General features: G+C 57.6%; 1 protein-coding gene across 1 annotated transcript in view; it reads right to left on the bottom strand.

Annotated features, from left to right (window-relative positions):
* The window catches only part of LOC144936282 (F-BAR and double SH3 domains protein 2-like), a 68683-nt gene that overhangs the window by 35738 nt on the left and 19869 nt on the right, over window positions 1-13076 (bottom strand). The window contains 1 exon segment of the mRNA XM_078863353.1: window positions 753-826. Coding sequence (XP_078719479.1) covers window positions 753-826 — 74 coding nt within the window.

Genomic DNA, 13076 nt, shown 5'->3' with positions numbered 1-13076 from the left:
GGGTTCGGTCGCATGGCACCGCGTGAGCGCCGCTAAACAGAGAGGGGGGCGTGCGGGGACGGAAGTCCCACGCCGAGTTCCCGGCGACTCGGCACAGGGACGATGTTAACACCGCACGTCAAGGGCATACCACCCATGCGCCACCACCACCACGGGCAGGGTAACACCACGACGACACACCGCCACCATCACGGGCAATCACTCATCACCCGCACACCATCCCCACTCACCACCGTCATCACACGACACCATGCACACCTGTGTGTGTACGTGTGTGTGTGTGTGTGTGCACACGTGGCACAGTGGGAAGCACAGGTGGTGCATCTGCCACCCTTCTCAATCAGTCAACCCATGCCACCTGGGTCTGTCCCCTTCCACAAGTGCTGTGGTGACATCAGCAGCACTTAGTGGCGGCTGTTGTTATTGTAGGCGCGCGTGTGTGTGTGTAGGCACATGTACATATAGTGTGTGTGTGTAGGCACATGTACGTATAGCGTGTGTGTGTGCGAGAGCAGGGCGTACGTATGGGTGTATATGCACGCAAGTGTTTGCGAGTGTTCTTGTGCACGTGTGTGAGTGTGAGTGCGTGTGTGAGTGCGTGTGTGAGTGCGCATGTGTGAGTGTGTGTGTGAGTGCGTGTGCGTGTGTGAGTGCGTGTGTGTGTGAGTGTGCTCATGAGTGTGCGAGTGCGTGTGTGAGTCCGCGTGTGTGAGTGCGCGTACAAGTGCGTGTGCGAGTGTGCGTGTGTGTACCTATTGTTCCCTCCCTCCGGTTCTTGCACGCTCCACTCTCTCCGAAGGAACTGCGAGGACAGCTTCTGCAGGCCCTGCACACATTTGTGTACGTGTGTGTACGTGTGTGTACGTGTGTGTATGCGTGTGTGTATGCGTGTGTGTATGCGTGTGTGTATGTATGCGTGCGAGTGTGTGTGTGCGACAGATACAGACACGTCAAGAATTAGGTGCGCAACAAGTCCTCAAATACAAATCGGACCTTAAGGTGACAACACACCCGTAGGATCTTGGGTGAGCGAATCAATTATTAATGACGATGCAAAGAATATGCAAAGTATATGCTCATAACATAAAAAAATGTGTTGAGCATTGTGAACAGCCTGGAGGATGACACAATTGTTGTGAAACTCCTTCCCGGTGGGCGCCGTGGAATCTCCCCGGTCACACCGGTTCCTTCCCACACATGAATTGCCCACTAACACCTTGATACGTAGAGAACTGCAAAGCTCGGGTAATTGCTGGCTGCTGCCTTCCTGCTTCTCTGTGGTTCCTCGTCCTCATGGCACCTCTGAGTCGGCCCATCTCTCTTTCTTGCAGAGGGCGACGACCACGCGGCAGTGGAGCGGTGTCACAAGCGAACATTATTATAGGAAATATATTGAGAAACAACGCAAAGAAGAATTTTTTTTAAATAAATTCTCAAATAAAATCTAGAAACCCTTGCAAACGAGATGTGCCCAATATGTCAATTGTAAATACATAGAAACAGGATAAATGTTCAAACCACGAATTGCTGTGTGGGGGGAGGGGCATTCCAGGTTCCCCCATTAACCCCAGAGTTGAGTGACACCTGCGTGCCCTAAACAACCGGATTACAGCCATCATCATCACGGCCCGTGTGACAGCTGCACACATCACACCAAACACAAAGATCACCCCCCCACCTCCATAGCCTATGCAGGCTGGGTGGGTTCCACATCAAACACAGACACAGATCACCCGTATAGCCTTGAACAGACTCTTGGGACAAGTGTTACTCGTGAGCGAATTTGAAGGTTGACACGGAACAGGAAGAGGTGGGTGGCCAGAACCACGCCCAGCCACTTTTGTCTTCCCAGTGCTGATGTTTTACACCCACACACACGCGCCATCGGGTGTCTCATTTGAGGTGGAGTTGACCTAGAGGAGGCCCAGGAGGGGTTCAGATATTCGTCACCGATGTTGGCCATGAGCGGGAGGAGCCTACCGGCTCCTCTCGGATGGGGGGGCCAGTCGAGCTTCCGTGTGGGAGGCCTCCGTAACGACTGGCCAAGGCGCCCGCTGCCGCTGCTGCTGCTGGTGGCACAGGGCCCACGCCAGGGCTCCACGAACTGGTGGGAATCGACCTCGGGGCGTGGGGTTCATGGCGCAGTGCGCTAACCACTGTGCCACCGCTCCTCAACACACGCACACATCGCACACGCGAAACGCAACACAGAGACCCATCGGGGTTCGACGAAGGGTTCGAATCGAAAGGCCCGGTGGCAACGAGCACCACGCCTGGCTGGCCGTTGTCGAGGTCGCGATGGCCCACTGCCGGTCACGCGTGTCACGAGGAGCGGTCCTAGTGGGCAGTAGCAGCCAAGGACGAACTCGCACTCGAGCCCTCGTGAGGCCATCGGTGAGGGCTCACACGGACAGACGGAGGGACGCATGGGGGTGGAGGGGGGGGGTGGCCCCATTAACCTTTAACACTGCATTCTCCACGAGCCCCCCCCCCCCCAGTACAACTCAATTAAGGAGGTATTGAAGGAGTCCCCGATTAGCTCCGCGGGCGTGCACCGCCAAGCCCTGTAAAGTGCGCACTGTACGGCCCAAGAGACACGCGTACAATACACACACAAACACAAAGATACCCCGGGGAGCCTGCACAGGTTGTTGGGCACAGTGCCATGAGCGAGCGCCTATGAAGGCCGGAACGATCCACGGATGAGGGGGTGCAGTGGCCTGTACCACACCCCGCCGATTTCTCTTCCCGGTGCTGTGGGCTTACCACTACGCTACCGCTCCCCCACACGCACAAACGCAGCAGCCGCTGTTGTGACAAAGGCACGGTGACGCGTCGCTGGCCTGAATTGTGACCGATAACCCCAAGAAGGACAGCGAGAAGAGACTTGGAGGGGTTGGGCTCGTGTCGAGAAGAGATTAGAGGCCCACAAACTGGCATTGGGAGAGAACCACACTCCCACAGAGAGCTAGAGCATCATGTGAGTGTCTGTACGTTAATCTACGGATCATGTACGCAAATGTAAGTCTACGGGTGTCTAAGTGAGTCTCCGGGTCTCTGTGCAAGTCTGTCACTCGCTATGTAAACACCGAGCACGTGACTCCAGAAGAGACATCAAGCACATGGAGAGAATAGTTTCAAACAGCCGACGCCAACGCAAGAATGAGACTTCTGGCTCAGAAGAATCTGGCAGATGCTCGCTCGCCCGCTCACAAACACGAGCATTCCTCCGCACCATCCCCGCTTCCTGTCGGGTCTTAGTTTCTAGCGGACGGAGTCGGCGGGGGGGGGCGGGAGGATGGGGGGGGAGTCAGGAGAGTGAAACCCATCTGTGGGCAACATTCCGCCCTCTCCATCGTCCCTCGTTACCCCCCACCCCCCCAAACCCCTCTTCTCGTGGCGCGATCGTTCTCATAGTGCGGTGCGGCGACACCGCCACGGAAGGCGCTGCTGCTGCTGCAGCTGCGTCCCAGCGGGGGCGGTGGTGCCATGCGTCCTGTGCAGGAATCCCATGGAGCGACGCGCGAGTCATTTTTTCGAAATTGGAAAAAGCGGACCGTAACGGCGGCACCCAACAGCCACCAACAACCTTTGAGTTTGCCGAGCAACGATAGGAGGCTAATGTTTACCACTCAGTGAAACCCCCCCCCCCCACCATAGTAAGTGAATCTAAGGGCTAGCGATCCATGGGAATTGACGTGTGCACACACTCACACACACGGGCCAGGAGTGAAGCCCATGCTCTTCTTGCTGCTGGGTACACGCGTCCCCAACTGCGCCACCCTGCCCGTGCCCACTGTGCGGACGTGGGAGGTGGTGCGGCAGCGGCGGTGGTGGTGGTGGTGCCGGTGATGTCACCGCACCACCACCACCACCGCACCGAATCGCGATTTGGCTCTGCCGCCCGCCGGCGCGCTGTGCGCCGAGACCTCCGCAGGAGCTCCTGGCCACGCGGATTCCCGGGAGGAAGTGGAGGATGACGCCCCCCCCCCCGCCCCCACCAGGGCGGTGGCGGCGGTGGCAGCGCTCACCGCCCGGGCCTGGCGGGCACCGCCGTGCGTGACGGCGGTGCCGGCGCCTGGGAACGTGGCGCACTCTGGTCTCTCACACCTCCACCCTCACCTGGGAGACGCGTGGGGGGAGACGCGTGGGGGGGGGGGCACGTGGGGGGAGACGCGTGGGGGGAGACGCGTGGGGGGAGACGCGTGGGGGGAGACGCGTGGGGGGGGGGCGCGTGGGGGGGCACGGGAAAGATGGGATGGGAAGATGCAGGGAGAGGGGGGCATAGGGAGATGTGGGGAGAAAGGGGGGTGCTAGGGGAGATGCTAGGACACACGTGGGACTTCCCAAGGGATGAGTCGCTATGAGCCACGAGACTGTGATATGCACACTGACCACATGAACCTCACAATGACCACATGATCCTCACACTGGTCACGTGAACCTCACACTGACCACATGAGCCTCACAATGACCACATGAACCTCACAATGACCACATGAGCCTGCCAAATGAATCATATGACCGTAACACATGACAATGTTTTAAATTATATTATAATTATGTTTGTTTACCCAGGAAAGCATCACTGAGTCTCAATACTCCTTTTCAGACGGGTCCTGCCAAGGTTCCGCCATAGGGGGCGATGATTGCTGTATGGAATCTAAGCGAATCATTTGTGGCGACTTATTTTACCAAATTCCTGACACACGGGTTCAGGCACACGGCCCACACAGCATTTAAACTTCTGCCACTCTCATCACTCGATCCTCGGGCACACAACCCCCCTGGTGCATGGCACACACAACTCTGAACCACTGGTCAGATACATGGCCCACAGAGCCCGAATGGAATTGATATATAAAATTATAACAATAACAATAAACAATGCATCACGCACGCGTCATCTCGCGAATCGGACGTGATGTTCGATCGAGAACTCGGCGGTCCGAAGCCAGAGCCTGAACAGGTGAGGGCCTGAACAGGTGAGAGCCTGAACAGGTGAGAGCCTGAACAGGTGAGAGCCTGAACAGGTGAGAGACTGAACAGGTGAGAGACTGAACCAGGTGAGAGACTGAGCCAGGTGAGAGACTGAGCCAGGTGAGAGACTGAACCAGGTGAGAGACTGAACCAGGTGAGAGACTGAACAGGTGAGGGCCTGAACAGGTGAGAGCCTGAACAGGTGAGAGCCTGAACAGGTGAGAGACTGAACAGGTGAGAGACTGAACCAGGTGAGAGACTGAGCCAGGTGAGAGACTGAGCCAGGTGAGAGACTGAACCAGGTGAAAGACTGAACCAGGTGAGAGACTGAACAGGTGAGAGCCTGAACAGGTGAGGGCCTGAACAGGTGAGGGCCTGAACAGGTGAGAGACTGAGCCAGGTGAGAGACTGAACAGGTGAGAGACTGAACAGGTGAGGGCCTGAACAGATGAGGGCCTGAACAGGTGAGAGCCTGAACAGGTGAGAGCCTGAACAGGTGAGAGACTGAACAGGTGAGGGCCTGAACAGGTGAGAGACTGAACCAGGTGAGAGACTGAGCCAGGTGAGAGACTGAGCCAGGTGAGAGACTGAACCAGGTGAGAGACTGGACAGGTGAGAGACTGAACCAGGTGAGAGACTGAACCAGGTGAGAGTCTGGACGGGTGAAAGTCTTGAGCTGTCCCTTAAAGGTGGACGGTGCTTGGATGCTGCGTGTGTGCAGTGGGAGAGCGTTCCAGGTGGCTGGTCCAGTAACCGAGATGAATATTACAGAGATGGATAGGAATCCACTTGCTGTACCGCCTTCTCTTGGAGAGCCAGGGTTCAGCACCTCGACGCCCACGGGGGAGGGAGTTCCAACACTTATGTGATCCACCAACCGCCTCGCTGCCCTCCGGTTGGTGCATTCGCCAGTGTGCACATTCGCCACCACCACCACCACCGACAGGGGGGAAGGGGGCCAGGGGGAGGCACCCACGTGGCATTTTACCCCAGGCCTCCAGGAACCTTTGGGGGGGGGGGGGGCGGGGGGGCGGCTGCCTGCTCCTCCCATCTGTACTCTATCACGAGTCCGACTCAAAACCGCACGCTCACGTGCACGGAACGTGTACTCACTAGCGGCGACTCCGGAGGGGGGCCACGTGGTCGGTGGGGGGGTCAACTGAGGACCGAGTCCTCAACACGGGTGGAAGAATCAATGAGTGAAATTCACGGAAACAGGAACCATTGGAGTGACAAGGAGGGATGCATGATACATCACAGGGAATTCTCCCTGGCATCAGGGAGTGGGCGAGTGAGCAAATGATCAAGTGTTTGTCCCGGAGCAAGGAGGAGTGTTTGGCCCGGAGCGGGGAGGAGTGTTTGTCCCGGAGCAAGGAGGAGTGTTTGGCCCGGAGCGGGGAGGAGTGTTTGTCCCGGAGCAGGGAGGAGTGTTTGGCCCGGAGTGGGGAGGAGTGCTTGGCCCGGAGCAGGGAGGAGTGTTTGGCCCGGAGCAGGGAGGAGTGTTTGGCCCGGAGCGGGGAGGAGTGTTTGTCCCGGAGCAGGGAGGAGTGTTTGGCCCGGAGTGGGGAGGAGTGTTTGGCCTGCAGCAGGGAGGAGTGTTTGGCCTGGAGCAGGGAGGAGTGTTTGGCCCGGAGTGGGGAGGAGTGTTTGGCCTGGAGCAGGGAGGAGTGTTTGGTCCACAGTAAGGAGGAGTGTTTGGCCCCAAGTGGGGCGAGTGGAGCCCTCACGAGCCGAGTGGCCTCTAATTCCTCCCATCTGGCGCCGCGCGCCGCAAGAACCGAAACCACAGAGAACTTTTTCTTTCTTCCTCCCCTAATTAAAACCACAACCACCACCACCGCCGTCGCCACCGCCGCCGCCACCACCGCAGTGGTGGTGGTGGCGCTGTTGACCTGCAACGTTCCGGCGGTGAACCTAGAAGACATCCAACGGAGAAGGCGGAGCCAGGAGGGGGGCGGGACAGAGGGCCGGAACAAACTACCCCTCAACCCCCACTGCCCCCCGTCATCACTAACAGAGTGAGTGTGTGAATTATTATAATCATCAGCAGAAGCCACGGGCAATCCACTGCTGGATGAAGGCCTCCCCAAGACGCCACCACCTCGCAACGTACTCATCCACGGAGCACACGCACGCGGTTCCGTTCCTCGGATATCTCTCCACTGTCGTTCCTGACGGTCGCCCGCTGTGCCTCCCCGACCGTGCCGTGTCCTGCCTGGACCCCACTCACAGCCGAGGGCGTGTGGCAGGTGAAAAAGATCTTCGTGTTTGCGCGCAACAGCAAAATCTCACGCCCCCCACCCCCCACACGAAGCCTCACCCCTTACTTGGCGCAGCCCAATCGCCACAGTAACCGCTGCCATATCACTTGCAGGCCGAGGCGAGGCGGAGGGAGGTAATGCACGGGGAAATGAAACCGGGGCTGGGTTGGAGCTGCCAGTGCGTGGGGCCCTGCGGTGGCGCCGAGAGCCCGCCCGGCTCCACCACGCGTGGCCGGGGCATTGTCACCCACGGTGCTGCCTGGGGACGGCGGGGCAAGGCCAAGCCACTTGAGGGACTGCGTCGCAGGCATTGTCACTCGCGTTGCTTCACCAACGAGGGTCCTGCCAGGTTTTCGCAGGAAAGGGGCCGATGTTGCGTTTAAGAGTGTTTGGCGGCTATACATTTCCAAATCATCAGCCACTTTGTTTGAGCTATCATTTGTGGCCAGGTCGCTGCTGAATTAGAGGAACATATCTCAGTGGGCCTTAGCTGGTAAAATAAAAAATAGTTGCGGTGTCATTTTTCAGCAGCGGGATGTTTTGACCAATGCCAAGTTACAGAGTTTATCACTAGCTATGGGTGGATGGTAGCGCCTCGAGTGGCTGGAAGGGTCACCTGAACCAAATATTAACGGCACACACGCGCACACGCACGCACGCACGCGGACGCACGCGCACGCCCACACACACAAGCACGCGCGCACACGTGCGATAGAACGGCACGCTCAGATCTCGCCCGCCGTCAACACGAGACGTCACCCAACCGGTTCCCGGAGACTCGGCGCTGGCGCCACACACTCCTGGGGGACCCCCCCCCACAATCGCCACTTGGATTCGTCTGCAGCCCCCCCCCCGGCCCCGAAACAACGAATTCTCTCTCCCCGTGCCTGTGTCTCGCCGTGAGTCATCAAGGTCGCTCTGAGGGAGATCACTCAGCCCCTGCCGTACAGAAATAGCAGAGGACTGTGTATCCACCACGTGGCCTCCTGCCTCTGTGATGCGGGCAGCGCACCGGAGGCGAGGGCACGGGGTTTCAGGAATCCCTTTACCCAGCTGAGCACCCAGAACGGAACTTAATTGGGCACCCAGCTTGGCACCTGGGTCATGTGCTCGGTGCCAAGCGAGATTCCCAACTGAGTAACCTCGCACAATGCACCCATTGGGCACCAAGTCTAGCACCCAGAATGACAAGCAGATGGGCACCTAGCCTGGCACCCGGACATTGACACTGAACCAGTCGTGGGCCTCACCAGAGGTCGACGCAGTCTTAAAAGGAGTACCTGGTGCGCTGTGGAAACAGCACTGGGGTCAGAGGCAGCCCGGCGTGGTTGCTACCCGGCCACCCACCCCCTTGCTAGCAACACTTGTCCCAAGAGTCTGTTGAGGCTATACGGGGGAGCTTTGTGTTTGGTGTGGCACCCACCCCGGGGCCCAGGGCTTGGCTTCATTACCTTCACGAGAAGCTTTCCTCCGCGGCTGCTCCGCGTTTGTTTGTTTTAATTTCTCAGAAAAAATTCTCCAGAGTTCAGCTCTTGCCCCTTTTACAGTGCACAAGTGTCACCCACACACCCAGCAATCTGAAGACGCGAGTGCGGTGTCTGTACATGTGCGTGTGTGCGTGTGGAGTGTTGTGCTGGAGTGTGCGTGTGCGTGCGGTGTCTGTATGTGTGTGCGTATGTGCGTGAGGAGTGTGTGTGTGCGTGTGTGCGCGTGTGTGCGTGCGGTGTCTGTATGTGTGTGCGTGTGTGCGTGCGGAGTGTGTGTGTGTACGTGTGTGCGCGTGTGTGCGTTTGTGCGTGCGGTGTCTGTATGTGTGTGCGTGTGTGCGTACGGAGTGTGTGTGTGCGTGTGCGCTGGAGTGGGAGTGCAATGGTTCGCGCATTGATCCACGCACCCGGCGACTCGAATTTGATTCCCGTTCACGACCACAAACAGCAGTGACAAATGTGTCAACCGGTCATGGCCTTCCTATAGGTCGACTGAACCTTACACGAGTACCTGGTGCGGTGTGTAAACATCAGCACGGCGGCCAGGCACGGTTCTGGCCATCCACACCCTCGTGTACCGCGCCGGCCTTCATAGTTGCCCGACAACAGCACTTGCTCTTCAAAGCCTGTTGAAGGCAATACGTGGGATCTTTGTCTGTCTGTGGTGTTGTGGTCGGTATGTCCGTGCGAGTGTATTGCAGGAAGCACTGTAGGGTCAGGTGTCATGCCGTGCACAAACCAAAACAAACTCTTCCACCCGGCAGCTGGGCTCACGTCACCCTCGTAGCTACTGGAGGCCAACCCAGGCCGACTCTCCGCCCGCCCGCCCTGCTGGTAAACAGCCTCGCACAATGACGGGCGACTGTCGCGATTGACGCCACGGGATCTTTAACGTCCACTGCGAGTGAAGCCGGCGGCTAGCGATATTATTACGGCGTTCACGCCGGCAGTATTAATTGGGGCGGCCGCTGGAATTCGAACCGTGACCTTCTGCAACAAACAGCGAACGCGCCGCCGCGTCGCCTGCGCGTGAATACTTCTGCAGCTCGCCCGGTTTGTGTCTCTGTGAAGCACTCTTCTCTGCGAGCGGCGTGGTCTCTTGTTGCGGACCCAGGCCTCGCCTCGCGGCCCTCGCCGGGCTGGCCGCTTCACGTAAAGTTTCACTGTTACCGGGGCCAGCGGCGAACCTGAACCGGTCATGGGGTTTGTTTGACCATACTTCACCACGCTGGTCAGTGTGGGTTAGAGAAAGTGGTTGACTCGTGGTGGGACCGGTTCAGATATCGCTCGGCACTGATGTCAGCCGTGACCGGAATTCAACTCAGGATTTTCAGGTTCATAGCGCGGTGCGCGAACTTTGTATGTCTCTATAGGACTGTAATTATGCGTGCGTCAATGTCTGTGTATCAGTGTAAGTCCTAGGTGCGTGCAGCATTGTGCGAGTGCAGACCTGCATGTCTGTGAAGCACGCGGTCGGTGATACGGGTCAGTGAATGGGGCGGGGGAGGCACGGAGGGAGTTGTGGGGACTGAACCAATTCAGGTCTCACTGATGTTAGCCGTGGCTGGGAATTGAACTCAGGTCGCCGTGGTTCATGAAGCAGCGGGTGATTCACTGCGCCACCGCTCCACCCCAAACAAGGAGATTCCCCCCCACCAAGCCCCCCCCCCCACCACATCACAACCCCCCGTCCCCCAGGGAAGGGAGGGCCACCTTGTGTTTAACATTAACAAAGGAAAGGTGAAGTATGGACAGGTTGCTAGGTGTGTGCACCCCGATGGTGTTACTCAGACCGACCTCGCACATTCCAATCATTCACAGCTCCTGACCCCCCCCCACCCCGATGGAATGCTGCCTTGCCACTCTTGCTGCTGTCACTGCAACGTTGCCTGTGACAATGCCTCTTGTGACAATGCCTCCCGTGACAATGCCTCCAGTGACAATGCCTCCCGTGACAATGCCTCCCGTGACAATGCCTCCCGTGACAATGCCTCCCGTGACAATGCCTCCCGTGACAATGCCTCCCGTGACAATGCCTCCCGTGACAATGCCTCCCGTGACAATGCCTCCCGTGACAATGCCTCCCGTGACAATGCCTCCCGTGACAATGCCTCCCGTGACAACGTTGCCCGTGACAATGCCTCCAGTAACAATGCCTCCCGTGACAATGCCTCCCGTGACAATGCCTCCCGTGACAATGCCTCCCGTGACAACGTTGCCCGTGACAATGCCTCCAGTAACAATGCCTCCCGTGACAATGCCTCCCGTGACAATGCCTCCAGTGACAACGTTGCCCGTGACAATCCGCAACAACAAAATGACCGAGCAGACAAAGATACGCCTTCCCTCGAGCTTCTGTCCCTGAACTGCAATTTTTTTCCCCTCAAACAAATCCCATCAGCCACGCGGCCTTCCTTCTGGCAGCGACGACTTTCAGCAGCACTGCGTGGACACAAGCAAATCGTCGAGAATGGGTCTCGACATTCAGAGTTGGATGCAGCCGTCCAAACTCCAGCGAGGCACAATCGCCAAGCCTGGCTGCTAAACGCTCCGTCTCACGGACATCTACCGAGCGGTTGGGCCAGCGTTGGCATTTTGGTTTAAACCGCTGGGCCAATCGTTGGGCCCAAGGTTGGCCCAACGATTAGCACGGTTGGCTACGTACGGTGAAAAAGAAGTTTAACATACATACATAGAGACATACATCAAAACCGTTCCGAACAAACGAGAAGATATGAACTCAACAAAGGACGGCAGCAAAGCGTGGCTAAAAATAAGCACGAGCAAAAAACACAGACAAGTCACGGCCGAGGGTTCCGCTAAACAAAAGAAAGCAATTGTTGGAGGGGCACAAATGGAAAACACAGCAGAATATTTATACCCAGGGACATTCTATTGTACAATTACTTCTCGGCTTGCGAACACAGGAAAGCCACAGCAAGTCTAAGGGCTCTTCTACAGGAGGGGGCTGCCCAAGTGTTTTTTTTCCAGTAGGGTGACGATGTCACTCCTGCTGCTGCCGTGACCCCAACTGAGTTATTTGCAGGTGAATGTTTCTCTATAGAGATGTTTTGGCCACCGTCAGACTGTATAATGTACGGTGTTTTTTAATAGCTATGGAAGAACCCCAGAAGAAACACATGCAGAACAGGGGGAGAACACACCAACTCCACAACACACTCACTCAATCTCACTGCAGAACAGGGAGAAAACACACGACCTCCACAACACACTCACTCAATCTCACTCTGCAGAACAGGCGGAAAACACACGACCTCCACAACAGAACACACCAGAAATGCGCCTATGGCGGGAATCGAACCCAGGCGCTTCTTGCTGCACGGCGTGAGTGTTACTGCTGGGCCACCAGGCCGCCCAGATCGGGATAAAAACGATGATGTGGTGAGGCAATGATGACGACCGTGGGAACCTTGAGCATCAACATCGATTGCAGCATCTTGCACCCCTAACACACACACGCCACAAACACTGAGAGACAGCCGCCTCCTTCCCACATCTCGTCCCCCACGTTAGTAAGTGTAACAGTATTCCTGTCACATCCCATCAGCCGTACGGCCTTCTGAGAGTGCATTTCAGCCACATTGGTTCAATGAAAGCAAAGCACAGGGACCAGTTTCGACATTCAGCGTCTCATCGGCAGAAAGATCGCTTGTAGCGATGCCGCTGAACTGGCTGACGTATATCGATCAGCAGGCCCCTGTTGGTCAGATCACCCACCCCACAAGGGGGGGCGCAGACTTTGGAGATCCGGGGGTCAAAGGGCAAAGAGGAAGGCAAGGATTAAGGGCTCACGGTGTAACGAGCAAGCGGTGCCGTCAGAGCCCCTCTGCGCATCACCTCGTCGCCACGAGGCTTCACGCCCCCATGACCAATCATGGGCCCAATCGTAGCTCCAGCGGTTGGCCCATCCAAGTTCCGATGCGGCCACCGCCGCGGATTCGGAGGAGGAGGCACGCTCGCTCCGGCAAGGCGCATCTCCCCTGCTCCCACCCCTCCCCCCACGCACTCCACTTTCAATCTGCCGCTCGCGCCAGACAAAAGCGCGGAGCGGAGCGATTATCATAATCGTGCTCCCCAGCAACCTCTCTCCTCCTCCTCCTGTCCCCTCCCATCACATCTTCCTCTCCCCTCACGCTCTCTTCCCGTCTCTGCTGCCACTGCATCTTCCTCTCCTTCCCAGCGCTCCCGTCCAGACCAGTACGCGCACGTCCCCCCTTGACCCCCGACCTCCCCCCGCCTGCCCCCACGGGAGATCTGTGGGGTGGGGGGGGTTCATCACGTGACCCGCGCCTGTGTTGTGGCGCGTGGGAACCGCACCCCCTCCCAC

The sequence above is a fragment of the Lampetra fluviatilis genome, chromosome 15 (assembly GCF_964198595.1).
Source record: "Lampetra fluviatilis chromosome 15, kcLamFluv1.1, whole genome shotgun sequence".
NCBI classification, from domain to species: Eukaryota; Metazoa; Chordata; class Hyperoartia; order Petromyzontiformes; family Petromyzontidae; genus Lampetra; species Lampetra fluviatilis.
Note: the sequence above shows the minus strand (reverse complement) of the source record. Positions and strands in the feature narration are given on the sequence as shown.